This window comes from Loxodonta africana, chromosome 22, assembly GCF_030014295.1.
Source record: "Loxodonta africana isolate mLoxAfr1 chromosome 22, mLoxAfr1.hap2, whole genome shotgun sequence".
In the NCBI taxonomy this organism is placed as follows: domain Eukaryota; kingdom Metazoa; phylum Chordata; class Mammalia; order Proboscidea; family Elephantidae; genus Loxodonta; species Loxodonta africana.
In genome coordinates, this window is record NC_087363.1 from 50,288,781 (window position 1) to 50,306,237 (window position 17,457).

Here is a 17,457-nt window from a genome sequence, read left to right on the forward strand (position 1 = left end):
GTTTTTTTTTTTTTTCCTACTTTGTCTATGTAGACTGGCTACAATGTCTGATGTGACAGCAAGCTGTTAGCTTTCCTGGGAAGTGGGAACACCATCTCTTGCATACAATTTAATCTTCAGCTTCACTGTACCACTAGAAACAGTAGCACAGGCATTGGTTCTCAAAATATAGGCCCCAGGCAAAATATAGCAGCATCGGTACTACCTGGAAACTTACTAGAAATGCAGATTCTTCATCCCCTCCTCTACCCAACCTACTGAATCAGAAGCTCTGGGGTTAGGAGCCAGTATTCTGTGTTTTCATAAGACTCCAGGTGATTCTAATGCACGCTAAAGTTTAAGAATCTCTAACAAACATGAAGACAAGAGCATGTCATTTGCAGTGGCCCTCTGCTTACTGCCTAAGTCAGTTACTTAACCTCTTTGGAAATCAGTTTTCTTGTTGTAAACTGAGCATTTGTAGGAATTAAGTAAGAATGTCCTATTAGTTCTCATTCTAAAATCTCCAATATATCTTAAATCTCTCTGCCTCTTTTCTCCCCTACCAAACCATCAACATCTCTCACCTACCTATTGGCAATAATCTTCTAAACTCGTAGTCTTCCTCTTGCTCTTGGTTCTCTGTAATCTATTTACCACAGAGCAACCAGAGTGGTCTTTTAGAAGCAAGAATCAGATTGAATCAGTCCTGTACTTAAACCTTTCAAAGGCTTCCCATTCTACTCAGAATCAAACCCAAAATCCATGCCTAGCTTATAAGTATGACATAATCTGTTACCCTCCTATGTTTCCAGACTTGTCTGTCACTTTTGCCCTTGCTCACTATGAGTTAGCTAGCTTCCTTGCTGGATCTCAAATTGTGAAGCTGTTTCCTGCCCCTTGGCCTTTGCACTTCCTTACCTACTGCTTGGAAAACGCTTTTACCTTCAATGGCTGGCACCTTGGTATCCTTAGGGTTTCCGTTCAGAGATCAATTCTCAGACAAGTCCTCCCTAACCACCTTATTTTTTGAAGCCTTTCCCTCTATTTTCTACAAAAACCCGTAAACCATTGCCATCAAGTCAATTCTGACTCATAGTGATGCTATAGGACAGAGTAGGGCTGCTCAATAAGGTTTCCAAGGAGCGGCTGACCTTTTGGTTAGCAGCCATAGCTCTTGACCACTGTGCCACCAGGGCTCCAAAATCATCCTAATTGTTTTCTTCATAACTCTTATCACAATATGAAATTTTCTAGTTTACTTAATTGTTTAATAGCATATTGTCTGTCAACTTCCAGTAGAATCTAAGCTCTCTGAGGGCAGAGATTTTGTCTGTTTTGTATCCCTAGTGCTTAATAGTGCCTGCCATATGGCTGTTGTTGTTGGGTGCTGTCAAGACACTGAAAAAATGTGCTGAACAAATAATAATGCATTAAAATCACATTCAAAGCTTCTACTTTTAGTAACAAGAATCCATAGCATTTTACCTGTGAAGATACATGGATTTTTTCCTTAGGATATTTTTCATGATGAAAAATGTCTGAAACAGCAGATTAAAACTAGATTACACAGGTCAAGTGTAGGTCATGGCAAAAATAAAACTGGGGATTCAAATAGATACTTGAACAACAACGTTCATCGCAGCACTACTTACAATAACCAAAAGGTGGAAACAACCCCAAAGGCCATCAACAGATGAATGGATAAATAAAATGTAGTATATATATATATATATATATATATATACAATGCAACATTATTCAGCTATAAAGAAGAATGAAGTCCTGATAGCTGTTATGACATAGATAAACCCTGAAAACATTTTGCTAAGTGAAATAAGTCAGACACGAAAGAACAAACATTGTATGAGTCCACTTACATGAAATATCTAGAATTGGCAAACTCATAGAGACAGAAAGTAGACTAGTGGATACCAAGGGCTGGGGGGAGGGTGAAATGAGGATTTATTACTTAATGGGGTCAGGGTTTCTATTTGGGGTGATGAAAATGTTTTGGAAATAATTAGTGGTGATGGTTATACAACATGGTGAATGTAATTAATGCCAGTGAATTGTAAACTTAAGCACGGTTAATGTAGAAATTTTTATGTTTTATATAAAAAAAAAAAAATTTTTTTTTTTTTTTATATATATTACCACAATAAACAAAAACAAATTGGGGGAATGGATACCACCTACTGCCACTGAGTTGATTCCAACTCATAGTGACCCCATAAGGTTTTCAAGGCTGTAAACCTTTACAGAAGCAGACTGTCACATCTTTCCCCTGTGAAGCCACTGGTGGTTTTGAACTGCTGACCTTTCGGTTAGCAGTAGGGTAAAAATGTTCTATGTCTGAATTTGTATCAGTTCTTTGCATACTTCCAAGAATAAGCAGCACATGCCAACCTAAAAACCAGCCAGAAGTAGGGGGTTCCATCATTCTGAAACATGGGAGGTAGGGGCAATCGAGTCATGCCCCGCAGGCATGGAGGAAGGTTCAATGGTTTTAGTGTAAGAAGGAAAACACAGCCATTTTGTCGAGCCAGAAGCAGGAGTTAGTGAGCACACCTGTGATTTCTGAAGTGGAGAGTTGATGAATGGAATGCAACAACTTGGAACCAAAAAAGAAAAGCAGTTTCTAAGTTCAAACTCATGTTTACAATCCCTAAGCATAGCATATCTCAGTGTTGTAAGAAATTGTCTTGTCAACAAAGACAGAATGTTCATGGATAAATGACTGATGCTACTCTCTCCCTTTTGGTGATCTACATAGTGATTTTAATTAAAATAACTCATTTAATTTGGATATCTAGGCAGCTGGGTATTAGAAACACAGCATTAGGAAAACCCAAAGGAGACTAGAAAGTGAGAGGAAAAAAAAAAAAAAAGACAGCCAAGCACTTATGTATAATTAAACTCTCCTGTGACAATGAAAACAATTCAATAATTTCTGTGTCACTGATAAGCCAGTTGAGGAAAAACAAAAGAATAAGCACACGTGCAACAGCCAAGTGCTTTGGAGCCAACTGATCTGACAACTTTCTAACACCAAGGGTGGTTGACAACTGAGGTAAAGCTGAGTTATCTTCAGAAAGCAGGCAAATTCCATTCTGCTCTTTTCCCCAAGAAGGACTGCTGATAATTCCATTTAAAAGAGAAACACTGTTAGAACCTGATTTCCATCTCCAGGGCAGGATCCCAAAGAAAACATTCTACCGCACAAGGCTAGGGGCCAGTGACAAGGCTGATTCTTCATAACAATAGCTCTAGAGTGCCCTTCTTCCAGAGCAGGGTACCTTTGACCTGCTGGGAAGTGTCTAAATAGCTATGCCTACCTCTGATTACAGAAAGTTCAGACCTTTTCAATATACTGAAAGCAGTCCTTTAGCTTAAAGATAATCATGAAAGTGAACTCAACACTCCGGAACAACCACTACTGAATTGAAAAGCTTATTCAACTAAGAAAAAATAGCCAACTACCTGAATATTATCGGGTTGGCCCTATCTGACATCTAAGAAATGATTATTATACTGGTGAGAAAAAAATGAACACTAAATAGTTAAAACAAACAAACAAAAAAAGGCAATTGGCATCTCACTAAATAAATCTGGAATCCTCAGTCTTATGTTTTTCCAGTCAATTAACTGCGGTGCCTCTTGCTTTTCAACCAATCAGTTAAGGTATCAACGAATTCACTGTAAGAAAGAGCGAAGATAAAATACCAGGTCTGTCATTTGGCATGATTAGAGTTAATCCTTTATTATTCTCAAAGAAAGCTTGGTGATTAAAGAGAAATGAAGATTTACTCAAGTAACTGTTGCCCAGCTCATCCTGTGAAGACCTTTCTAGCACCCTGTCTGCTTTCCCTTCCCACACTGGCTCCTGAGAGGTGGTGGTGGTGGGGTGGTCACTCAAGCTGGCTGAATGAATCTCTACCAAGTTTCCAGTCACGTTTCTAAAAAATCTTACATTACTATCGACGAAAATTCTGTAATCAAATCTTAAAACCCAAATGCTTTGGAAGAAGAATTGGTGAAATAGAATTCTACAGTATCAGTTACTGTAAGAAATAAGACCCCTTAAAGCTTTTGATACAACTTGGTCCTACTGAACTACTCTCATCATTTCAACATGCATTTTTGTTTTTTCAAATCAATCTTGAATAATTATCAATGAATAATATTTATTTTCTATACTCCAGACAGTTGGTATTCAAACATGTCACAGTTTGACAAAATTCAATTTGCTTTCAAGATGTCTATCCAATGGAAATTCTTTTTTGGATTTCCAATCAATACCTAACAAGAGTTGCCAAGGTAGGCTTAACTGAAGACTACTACGTGCTAGAGGTTTTATATTTATATTAAGTTTGAATCAATGCCCATGATTTGATTGGAATAGGAGCAGCTGCACATAAAAAGTCTTTGGGGTGAGAAAGATTTGTCACGCTCCACTTTGACAAGAACTAAATTTGGACAGGGTGCCTTCTGAAATGTTCATGGCACCACATTAAATTGCTACCAAATAGGAGCAATTACAAAGGATTAACACTAGCCCCAAATGAAAATCCTAATGAAGTACAGGACAGGGGTTTAAAAAATAAATCCAGAGCTGAAAAAAAGGGAAGTTTCCTGTGTCAGGTTTGCAGGTTGATAGAAAGAGGAAAAATACATGCCCTTCTAAGTGTGTTCACACTAATATCCACCCCCAAACACATCAGCCTAATTTCTTCCTCTGCTCAGTCAACATCCTAGCCCCCTACACTCACTCTCCACACCGAGAAACATCTAGGGAATGCTAATTGTGTAGCAAACCAACTGTTTTACTGTTCATTGCTGTTCTGCGCAATCCCTCTAAAAAACCCTCCATTCAAACCTCCCGACTTAGGATTTTAATACTAAGAAGCTCGGCAGCACCATAAATGATAAAGTTGAATCCAAACTTACCATAAAAAGTCAACTGTCCCTTGGCTACATTTTTCCCTCTTGAATTTTCGGCCACACATTCATACAACCCAGCGTCCTCCTGCTGAAAATTGGGGATTTCAAGAATTCCATTTGACTTGTGTCTTCTGGCTTTCCTTGCTATGGGTTTTCCATCGACTCTTCGCCAGATAATAGTTGGTACCGGACTGATAGCAAGAAAAAAGAGCAGTGAATCAAATTAGAGAAATTGTACCTTTTATTTAAATCTATGCTCCTAACAACACCTTCCTTGTTTCTAAAACATATAAGATTGCATTAAGGCAGTGGTTTCTAAACTTCATGGATTCTTGCATCACTAATAGGATTTTCATCATAGCCACATCTCTAGGATTATTATTTAGTACTTTTCTTAAGATCAAATCACCTTTTTAAATCCTACATAACGTAATCTATCTCCTATGCACTATTCTCTCAAATGAAAAGAGATTTTATAGGTGTCATATTTTTTCTAATACGTACATATAAAAATCAAATGCTTACCCACATATGTGGCAGATTAAAGTTGGTTGCAAATTCTTTCATATTCCTCCCATTGAGATGGGGGCTATGTCCTCTCCTCTTGAATTTGGGTGAGTTCTGTGACTATTTTGACTAATAAGATAAGGCAGAAGTAGTGTTGTGCTGGTCGCTGGGTAGGGCAAACAGGTTGCACTCGAGTACTAACCCAAAGGTTGGTGGTGCTGCAGAAGAAAGACCTGTTGTCCTGCTTCTGTAAAGATTACTAGCAAGAAAATCCTATGGACCACAGTTATACACTGTAACATATAGGGTCTCCAGGAGCTGGAGTCAACTTGATGGCAATGGGTTTGGTTTTTCTTTTCATTTAGTGTTGTGCCAGTCTGCAAGCCCAGGTATTAAGAGACTGGGGACTTCTACTTTCTGTTTCTTGGAACGCTCTCAATGGGATCCCTGTGCCTCCCTGGAAGAATTCTGTATACCTGGAGACAGACATGCAGGAGAGGACCATCATAAGGCTCTCCAGTTGACAATTCTAGGGAGCCCAGCCTTCTAACATGCCCGCCTATGCACCAGAAATGTGAGTGAGACTCTTCTGTACTCTCCAGGCCAGCTCATCTGCTACCTGAATACTGCTACCCACCCAGTACCGTTGAGTCGATTCTGACTCAAAGTGACCCTATAGGACAGAGTAGAACTGCCCCATAGGGTTTCCAAGGAGCGCCTGGCAGATTCGATCTGCCAACCTCTTGGTTAGCAGCCATAGCACTTAACAACTATGCCGCCAGGGTTTCCTGAATACTGCTGAGAGACCTGAATTAATGCCACACAGAGCAAAAGAATCATCCAGCCAAGCCCTGCCCAAATTCCTGACCCACCAAGTTGTGAGATATAATGAAACAGTGGTTGTGTATGCTGCTAAGTTTGCTGTGCAGCAAGAGATAACAGAATCAATATATTGTCATAAATCTTCTTATATACCAATAGTGAATGTGTCTTTGAGAAATAGTCAAATAATGAAGAAATGATAGAACTAGTAAGTTCAAAAACCCTGGAAGATACCACCTTATGGCTGATGTAAAGGAAGGGTTTATTGGAGGTGTATTATTTTGGACAACATGGTTATTCTCCTCTTTGTTGCTATGTATATCGAGAACCTTACCAACTTATATCAGTCCATTAGGAGGGCTGGTAACTGGAAGCCCACCCCCACCCCCCCAAACACACACCCAAAGTGATTTAGGGAAGCTCTACTTAAAATACGGAGATAAATGAGAAGGCAATCCGTGGGGTCTTTATGTACTTTGAAGGCATTTTTTATGATCCTACAGCTATAACTGTTAGCAACATATTAAATTGCAAAGAGGGTATCACTGAGTCTGCAAATCACCAGCTTAGTAAGCTAAGCACTGCTTTTAAGATTGCAGCTTCCTAGCAGGGGATGCAATTATTTACTTATTTTTTCACACACACACACACACACACACAAAACAAACAAGCGATACACACACAGAAGTAATTAGACTAAAGACTTGCTAATCTTCTCAGGAAAACCTGAGATGGTATTTAAAAAATTAAAGCCATCAGCTCTGTTTTAAAAGAATTTAAGTTCCTTAGACACTCACTAGAAATGCAAAAAGGGCTCCATCAGAAATACATCGTGGGTGTCTTCATATCTGATGAGGTACACACTTCATACATGCCTTTTGAAATAACTGGAGCTCAGGCTTTTTTTTTTTTTAGGCATAGTCTTTCTCCTCTTAAGAAGGGGATGATGCTGTGTTTCAGCAGCTGGGTGTACACACCCAAACATTTCTGTATAGGCTGGAGGAGCCCAGTTTGGGACTTTCGTTTTTATTCTAGTGCCATTCAAGCAGTGTGAGTAGAGTTTAATTCATAGCCCCCGTTGAGGTGTGAACCACTGCCTTTCTCAACAGAAATTTTCAAGGTGTCACCTTGCAGAGCTCACCAAACCTCAGCCATTCAGTTTCCTGCTTTCACCTTTTCCATAGGTCACTTTCCCTAATCAGACAGGTTAGGTTTTCTTTCTTTTGTTTCATGGTATTGTGCAAAATCACTTTTAGTGATTGGGTCTACAAAATCTTTATAAGGTTGAAAGACTAGACAATGTCAATGTCATTTTATACTCTGAAGTGGCTACTTTGACCTACACTGACATTTTCAATGTTTTATTCAAGCAATGGTCTCTATTAAAGAATACCGGGGTTGATCTTGAAAGGAAAATTCCTCTTTTCCTGATTAAAAAATCATTTATACAGTGGGAACCCTTTATTATTAATGGACATTGTGAACTTTTAATTTTTAAATATAATTTTTTTTTCTCTACTCACAAAAGCAATAAATACTCAATACAAATGGAACAACCAGAATGGAAATAATGAGTGTTCACGCATTGTGAAGAATGTAACCAATGTCACTGAACAACTTGTATAGAAATTGTTGAATGAGAAACTGCTGTGTAAACCTTCACTGACAACACAATAAAATATTATTTAAAAAAAATACTCAATATAGAAAATTTCAGACACATAAAAGCACCAAAATAAATAAATAAATGAGGTATTCACAGTCCAATCATCCAGAGATAACTAGTATACAATTTTAGTGTTTTCCTTCTAGTAGTATTTTTTAATGTGTAGTATGTATAGGTATATCTAGACATGCAAAAAAAAAAAATATATATATATATAACACACACACACACAGAACAGTTGCTGTCAAGTCAATTCTGACTCATGGCCGCCCCACCTATGTCAGAATAGAGCTGTTTCCCAGAGTTTTTAGTGGCTGATTTTTCGGAAGTAGATCACCAGGCTTTTCTTCTCAGCTGCCTCTGGGTGGACTTGAACCTCCAATGTTTTGGTTAGCAGCCAAGCATAATAATCATTTGTACCACTCAGAGATTCTGTATATACATAGACATATGTCTTTATCTATAGTGCCTGTGGTGCGAATGGTTAAGCGCCTGACTACAAGCCAAAGTTTGAACCTACCCAGAGGTGCTTTGGAAGACAGGCCTGGTGATCTATTTCTGAAAGGTCACAGCCTTCAAGACCCTATGGAGCAGTTTTACTCTGTACACATGGGGTCGCCATGAGTCAGAATTGACTCGACAACAACTAGCAACAGCAACATATCTCTACCTATCTATCTAATACTTTAAAATAGAAAATTAGAAAATATTATACTGATTGACAATCTGCTTTTACTCTTTTAGCAATAAATCCTGGGCATTTTCTATATCTTACATGTTTTTTTACAGCTTGATTTTAACGTTTGTACAGTGCTCAGTCCTGAAGCTGTATCATAATCTATTTCATGTGGTAGGATTTTGGGCTATAAAAAATTACTATTGTATTTTACTGTGTTGAAGTAAAAATGCTATTGTAGCTTATGCTGCCATGGCTTGAAAACACATGGAAGCCAAAATAATCCTTCTATTACAACTGAAAACACAATGAAAAAAAAAAAAAGAAGAACATCTTTCTTCTATGGTTTTTACAAAAAACAAAAATCATAAAATAGATTATATGCTGATACAAGGATTGGGCAAGAGTTGGTGGTGTTGCCTCAGTCAACATTCAGGCATAGGAGAAGGATAGGGAGTTAGTACAGGTAGTCCCCAACTTATGACAGGGTTCTGTTCCAATGACTCCATCATAAATTGGTTCTGATATAAGTTGAATACTTTTTTTTTTTAGTTTTCACTAGCATTGCCTTTTGTTATTGTTTATCTTTATAAATCTGATCTTTGAATATCTGCAAGTGAACATATGAGAACAGTAGATGATAACAGCAAATTACGCATTGCAACATCTTATGTAGTATATATTACTAACTATAAGATGGACAAAAAAAGATGGTGGTAAGTGCGATTTGTCGTAACTTGAATACGTAGTAGGTCCAGGGCTACCTGTAATGGGTTACCTGGACAGATGGGGGTGGAGATGACATGGATCACTAAAACCCTGAGAAAATGCAGAACAGAATTTAAAATTATCAGGGAATCCAGATATTCTTGAGCCTTGGAAGCTGAATAAACCCCTGAAACTATTGCCCCAAGATAATCTTTAAGCCTTAAACCAAAAATCCTTTGAAATCTTCTTAAAACCAAACAGTAGTTTAGCTTAACTAGTAAAGAATGTCTGCCTTAAGCATTATGGCACTGTGCTCTTTTGAGACCTATCTATACGGGATTGAATAGACAACAGCAACTCAAAAGTTTGAATAGGAAACTTAGGGGGCAGGAGTTTATGTTAGTGGGGGAGGAACAACTCAGAAAAGGAGGGTGAGAATGGTTGCACAACTCGAAGAATACGACCAATGTCACTGAATTGTACATGTATAAATTGTTGAAGTGGTGTGTGTTCTGCTATGTATATTCTCAAGAACAAGAAAAATAAAATAAATTATTAAAAAAAACCTGTAAGTGATCTAAATATTCTTACTTCAGATGATAGTTCATATTATTTATGCTAAACCTTTCTGCTGGTTACTGGCACATAAAATACCCCAATCAGTTTGCATTTTATCTCCTTGAGCTTGCTGACAGATACTCTATGGAAAAGTTAATTAGTTCCCAAGTAGGCTTATCTAAGGATAGTCCACCAACTGAATAATAAAGTTGGGAAAAATTTTAAGATGACTCTGGAAAACAGGGGCTCTCTTAGATAAGATCAGGTCTCCCCCACCTCCAGCCAGAGCCTAAGGAAATCCAAAGTAGAGGGAAAAGACTAGCAATTCAAAAAGAAATTCAAGCAAAGTTGGTGCCTCCTCTGTAAACTGGGACCAGAATTAAAGTCGATATTTTTCCAAATAGCTTGACCGAACCTCGCATGAAGGCCATTGTTTTCCTGTCATTCCAGGTCAGACAGCGTGCTCATTACAGGTCAAAATAATAGAACAAAATACTTTTTCAGAATTGCCTGTTCTTCTCTCCTTTGCTGCCATGTCAATTGTGGCAGCCTAATCCTCCTGGTGGCGTAGTTTTTAATCCTCCTGGTGGCGTAGTGGTTAAGTCTTACGGCTGCTAACCAAAAGGTCAGCAGTTCGAATCCACCAGGCGCTGCTTGGAAACTCTATGGGGCAGTTCTACTCTGTCCTATAGGGTCGCTATGAGTCGGAATTGACCGCAGTGGGGGTTTCTTTTTTTTTTTAATCCTCCTACCGCCATTATGCGTCCTCTCTCCGTGGTGAGAGGGCAAAATCAAACATGCCCATGCAGAATCATAAAAAGAAAGGCTGAACTTGTTTTTCAGTCATCGCAGACACCATGCCTGTGCACCGTGCAAGGAAAATTCTATACCTGCCCAAGCTGAAGGACGGAGAAGGAGGAAGAAAAACCGGAACTTACTTTCCCAAGGCAAAGCATTCCAGCTTTACTGTCGTTCCTTTGGCAGCCGGGACCGTTTCTGGGAACTGCACTTCTATTTTTGGCTCATATTCGCCCATCACCCCTGTGAATAAACAAAAGGCTAAGTCTTGAAGATTCTTTTAAAACATACACAAGTGTTTTTCTGTTAATGTAGGATGCTCCTATATACATCATGAAGTACGCAATTAATTCCTTCATTAAAACAGGCCCCCGTTTCTGACAGCCTGAATTGTGGCTCTCCTCCCAGTCACTGCTAGAGGAAAATCTGTATCACAGCTCCACGCCAAATGCCTAGGATTCAGTTCCCCATACATACAGCTTCGCTTCTGAAAAATCTTTCTTTTCAGGTACTCAAAGGGGACAAAAAATAAAGGAGGTGGATAAAGTCCTAGTTACCAGGAAAATCAAAGGAATGAACTTTTTGGAAACATACTAGAGAAACATTTAATATATTTTAAATACTCTTAAAAATACTTGCATGCTTTCGTATGTCTAGATAAGAAAAAAAAATCTCTGTATAATCAATTCGTGGTGGCAATTTTTATTTTGTCTTTCATTTCCAAGGTCAGAGTCAATCATAAATTAGAATATGTAAGGTAAAACCAAGCGCCTGTATTTGTATTATATTCTGAACCAATGAAGAAAGAATTATAGGAAGCCACTACAGGAAACAACTTGTAAAGTACGCCCACCTTGCCAATGGCATGCTAAACTTGAAAGGCCGTATTCTCCTATTTTTCCATATCCTGGAAAATGACTGTACCGTTACGGCCAAGGTAACACAGTCTAACAAAGTCCATGCTTTATAACTAAATTTATAAATGATTTCTTCTCAATACCCACTTGACCCCATCCACCATTTTCTAATTGTTTTAATACATTTATTCCTATTCAATTTCTGTCATTTTTCATGGTCTCTGATTCATTTGTGCTTATATAAAGCTTATAACTATCGAGTCTTCTAAAACAAACAAACAATAGGATACTCCATTTCATCTCTCCTTTAGGCTCTCCATAGTCAGAGCTAAGAGGCTGATGGGTCAGAATAAAAGGCTAAAAACAAGGAATGGATTGGCACATGTGCACTAACAAAGAGAACCAATTTCGCACATTTTGCTGGGGTGACCCTTCCCTTCTATGGTTTTAGAGTTTGAGAAATAGCAAGGGGATCTCCTCAATTTGTGGGGGGGAAAAAAAATCAACCCTAAGTCTCAAATAATCTGTAATCTAGTTAGGTTTGCTATGAGGTATACTCTCAAAAGTGCAAACTTGAAGAATTTTTTTTTTCCTCTTTCATGGAATCACAAGAAGTGCTGAATTTGGAAGGGACCTTTGAGATAATTTAGCTGAGTATTCTTAATCTTGGCATCCATGGGTGTGTGCTTTTCTAAAAAAAAGATCCACTGCTAGTGTGATGGCTAAATTTATATGTCAACCTGGCTAGGCTGTGGTGTTCAGTTGTTTGATCAAACACTAGTCTAGATGCTATTATAAAGTAATTACATGTGACTAAATCAGTTGGCCTAAAGGAAAGTCAATTACGCTCCATAATGTGGGTGGGCCTCATCCAATCAATTGAAGACCTTAAAAGCAAAACTGGAAACTTTCAGAGGGAGGATTTTGCCTCCAGACAATATATAGTCATCCTTTCTGAAATCCCCTCTCTCTTCCACCACAGGACCAGTTCTGGGACACAAGACGACTGGAAATTCCAGCTTGTTGCTTGACTTAGAGGTTTTGGTCTTGCCAACTCCCACAACTTTGGAGCCAATTCCTCAAAATCTCTTTGTCTATATATATATATGTATATATATACTACATATATAACATAATAACTACATATTACAGTTCTGTTTCTCCAGAACAGAACGCTAAGACATCGAACATCATATTCTTGAAGGGACTCATCCCCAAAAGGTTCAAATCACAGTTCTAATCTATCCCTTCCTTTTACAAGCAAGGTTGTAGTCTCAGAAAGATTAAACAGCTTTAGTTCTACAGCAAACTAGGTAGTTTTCAGTACTGAAACTCAGGCCCTTGACTCCTTCTCTTAATCTTCTACTGCAGCCTCCCACCACTACAATATACAACACTACAAAACGACATCAAAATATATTCAATCCATGCTTGACAAGTGCAGATACAAAATCGTTCCTCTTGTTCTTTGATCAGTCTTTGCTCTCTGAGTTCTCCTGCACCTAAGTTTAGCATTTGCTGAAAAGCTAGGCTGATGAAGAAGAGGCACATAACTAAGGATGGCTTTCGCACACAGCTGCTGAACTTGCTAACGAACGGCCGTGCAGTTGAATCATCCTCCCATAAATATCAGTAGTATGACTCTGAGAGCAGTGAGTAAATTAACACCTTTTAGTGCTGTGTATGTGGCTGTATACTCTGAGAGCAGTGCTAATTAAAAAAAGAATTGCCTTGGGAGAAAAAGGTCATTTGTCCTCCCAGGAAAGCAAGATGGTCTGCATTGCGGTGTACCACGTTAGAGGGAGATGAGACAATAAGGTTAAAATACAAGGGACAAGAGTGTCTCAGAAGTGATCACTTTCCCGCTTGCCTTCCTCTTTCCATAAGCATAATATGTAAATGTGTTTCTTTAATCCAGCTATGAAAGATATACCAAGGAAGACTTGGTCATCTAGTGCTGCTAAAACAGAAATACCACATGTGGATGGCTTTAACAAAGAAAAATTTGTTCTCTCACAGTCAAGTAGGCTACAAGTCCAAATTCAGGGCATCAGCTCCAGTGGAAGGCTCTCTCCTCCTGTCGGCTCTGAAGGAATGTCCTTGTGATGCATCAGTCTTTGCATGGTCTGGGAGCAGCTCAGTGAAGGAACCTCGGGTCCAAAGGAGTTGCTCTGCGGCCAGCACTGCTCTCTTGGTGGTATGAGGTCTCCAACTCTCTGCTTGCTTCTTTCCCACTCCAGGGATACTCCCTTTACATTGGATCAGGGAGGTGACCTGATTTAGGGTGGTGTTACAACCCCACCTTAATCCTCTTAACATAAAATTACAATCACAAAATAGAGGACAACCACACAATACTGGGAATCATGGCCTAACCAAGTTGATACACACATTTTTGGGGGGACAAAATTTAATCCATGACAAAGGAGAAAATATCTCACATGACCTTGTTCTGAGCAAACGAAACACCACTGCAAATGCAGAGATTCAATGTCCTAACTCCCCTGACCTGTAATCTCATCCTTAAATCCTACATGCTGTGACCTAGACTAAAATCTTTCTCCTCCAGCGTCCTTCTCCTACTGCCTTCCCCTCTCCTCTGCATTTTCTACACTGTAGCCTACCCCCCAAAAAAGACCAACCACTGCACCATCAAGGCTCTTACTCAAGCCCACAGTGGTCTTTAAAATGACCAGAAGCTACCAAACCTTCTTTTGTCCCCATTTCCATTACTTCCCCTGACTTTTTTAAAAAACTATTTTTATTAGGTATAATTACATACCATAATACCCATGAATTTAAAATGTAAAGTTCAATGCTTTTGAGTAAATTTTCTAAGTTGCACAACCATCACTATAACTCAGTTTTAGAAACTTCTTATCACCCCAGTAGGATTTCTCAAGCTTGTTTACAGTTAATCCCTGTTCTCAGCTCCAGCCCTGGGCAACCACTAATCTACTGTCTTTATGGATTTGACTTTTCTGGACATTTCATATAAATGAATCATATGTGGTCTTTGTGTCTGACCTCTTTCACTTAGCATGCTGTTTTTGAGGTTCATCAGTACTGTAGCATTTACCAGTAGTTTTTTGTTTCTTTTTATTGGTGATTGGTATTCCATTGTATGGCTATGCCACCTTTTAGCTTAACCTTTCACTGGTTGATGGACATTTGGGTTATTTCCCCTTTTTGGCTCTCAGGGATAATGCATCTACGAACATTCACGTACAACTAACTCTTTGGGCATAATTTTTCACTTCTCTTGTGTTCCCCATGGCTTTTACATTGATGACTCTCCTGCTTCCTGTCTCAGCTCAAATGATGGTCCCTCAGAGAAAACTTTTCTTATCACCCTATTTAAAATAACCAGTTGCTGTGGAGTTGACTCCGACTCATGGTGACCCCACGTCTGTGAGTAGAACTGTGCTCCATAGCGTTTTCAACGGCTGATTTTTTTTAGAGGTAGATCTTCAGGCTTTCTTCAAAGGTGACTCTGAATGGACTCAAACCTCCAATCTTTTGTAACAGCTGAGTACATTAACTGTTTGCACCACCCACAGACTCCCTATCTAAAACAGGTTCCTGCTATTTTTCTCTATTAACATCTTGCTTCCTTCATGGCACTTATCACAATTTGCAATTGTCCTGTTGGTTCATATAATTTTAGTATATGGCTTTCATATAGATTGCAAAATGCATGCCATAATGGGTCTGTTTTTGCATAGTTGTATTAGAGCCCTGGTGGCGCAGTGGCTAAGTGATACGACTACTAATACCAAAAGGTCGGCAGTTCAAACCCACCAGCTACTCCTTGGAAATCCTATGGGACAGTTCTACTCTGTTCTATGGGGTCACTATGGGTTGGAATTAACTCAATGGCAATGGGTTAAGTTTTATAGGTTCCTTCAAGGTCCTTTGTCTTAATAGGTGCTCAGTAAATAAACTACTGGCATAAAACATATTTGAACTTCTGGGAACCTCTTGAACAGGATTACTGTTTTCTATCATCTTTATAACTATTTATATACATGCCATCTCTTCTGCTGTACTTTCACCTCCTTGAGGTACAGTCCTTCTGTTTTTTTCTTTTTGTATCCCATAAAAATCCCAGCTCAGCACCAGGCATAGGGGTAAAAACAATGGGATGAGGGATGAGTAGGGATTTGTGGAAATGAAAATGTAGAAACAGACTGTTATGCTCTCAATCATAATAGCCATTAGGTCAAATATATATTTTCAGGCATGGAAGTCATTTTTGAAGTACTGCTGTGACTTCCTATATGAGTTTACTGACTTAAGATCATCTTTTTACTGAAAATGACCTTTGTAGGTTGTTCACGTGCTGACACAGAGTGATTTCGGGGTTGATACACAGTGATGTTACATTTATGGCTATAGGAACATGAATAACAGAGGTATTAGTAATGATACAGATTGATCTGTATTTATGGCAACAGTTACAGAAGATAGAGATATGGATCCGGGATGAAATAGCATGGTTTTCACTGCTGTATAAATAATTTTCATTGTATATAAAGACTGCATAGTATTAAAGTCATAAAAAATGAAGGAAGCAATTTTCTTCAATTATATTATGAACTTTTTTGGAACACCTGTGAACTGTTCCATTTAATTTGGTTACATCTGGCACAGGTCAGATTTTTATTTGATAGTTTCTTCCATTTGAACTATTTGGGCCTTTATTTTCTGCATTAAGTTTAAAAAGCTGTTGACTTTTTATTTTTTAAGAAACAAAATGTTCTTTAAAACAGGAGTGTATTTTCAAGTGATTCCTTGGACCACTGGTACACTTTTGGACTTAACTGGTCTACAGCTGCTCTGGTGATTTACGGAACGATTAGCCTAAAGAGTGAGGCCACGGGCGGAATTGCTCCAGAACATTTTTTCCACCTTCAAACTCTTTAAAAAGGTGAAAAGATACAAGGGCCTACCCGTGTCTACACAGCCAAAGTGAAATAGAAGTAAGGAGCACATCTAACGTAGCCTGGGTCAACCAGGGTGTATAATCTCAGCAGAACTCTCTGCTGCATGAAATATTTGATTGCCTGTGTCAGATATAACCAGGAAACTCTTGTCTTCAATTCTAAATAGCACCTATACCTACATAAAGATAAAAAAAAAAAAAAACAACTTAATTTATTAAAATGCATTGTCAGTGTTTTCTATGTTTTGGACTAAGAGAACCAGTACAGTAATAGCGAAGGTTCAGCATTTGAAATTCCATACACCACAGTCCTCAGAAGTCAGTGGCTTAGCTCAGTTTATATCCCAGTAAGTTAATTCAATAAATGCTCACTTAGCACCTATCATAAGCAGCGCACTGTACCTACCAGTGGGGGTAAAAGGTGGATAACACAGACTTGATCCTTGTCTTCATGATATTTATAGGTCATACTTTTTTTTTTTCAGTGCATTGAGAGTAATGTGGCATATTTAGGCAATGATTGTTTATTGTGTAAATGAAAGAGTTGATTTCCGGAAAAAGACACAGCTGGAAAAGCCTAGGTAGTTTTCTACACCAGTAGTTCTCAAACTTTAAAATCACCTGGAGAGCTTGAGTTTTTAATTAAGTAGGTCTGGGGTACAACTCCAAAATTTGCACTTCTAACGAGTTCCAAGGTGATGTTGATGCTGCAGGTCCCAGGAACACACTTGGAGAACCACTTTCCTAAGCATGAGGTGTTAAGCCAAAGCAAAAAGTCCTGCCTAACATCAGTAGATGTCTCCTATGTGCTAGTCACTGGGGCAGTACTTCTAGTGCATTCCCACCAGGAACAATGCCCATTAAAAGCCTGTACTCCGTAGACGAACTTGTGCCAATGGTTGTCCACTTTAAAACCTGGTCAGTTATTAAGGTCGATGCTGATGTCTGTAAGAACACAGGATTCAACAAAATAACTGGCAATTTACAGAATACGAAA

General features: G+C 38.7%; 1 protein-coding gene across 5 annotated transcripts in view; it reads right to left on the minus strand.

Moving 5' to 3' along the window:
- Positions 1–17,457, minus strand: part of CNTN4 (contactin 4) — a 410,739-nt gene that overhangs the window by 226,824 nt on the left and 166,458 nt on the right. For 2 of the 5 annotated variants that reach the window (XM_064275007.1, XM_010590039.2), the window contains exons 5-6: positions 10,799–10,901; positions 4,930–5,114 (exon numbers count right to left, since the gene is read on the minus strand). The exons of 1 other annotated variant lie outside the window; for it this stretch is intronic. In XM_064275007.1, coding sequence (XP_064131077.1) covers positions 4,930–5,114; positions 10,799–10,901 — 288 coding nt within the window. The remainder of the gene's footprint in view (positions 1–4,929; positions 5,115–10,798; positions 10,902–17,457) is intronic. 2 more of the 5 variants (XM_023547997.2, XM_023547998.2) reach the window with 2 other exon arrangements.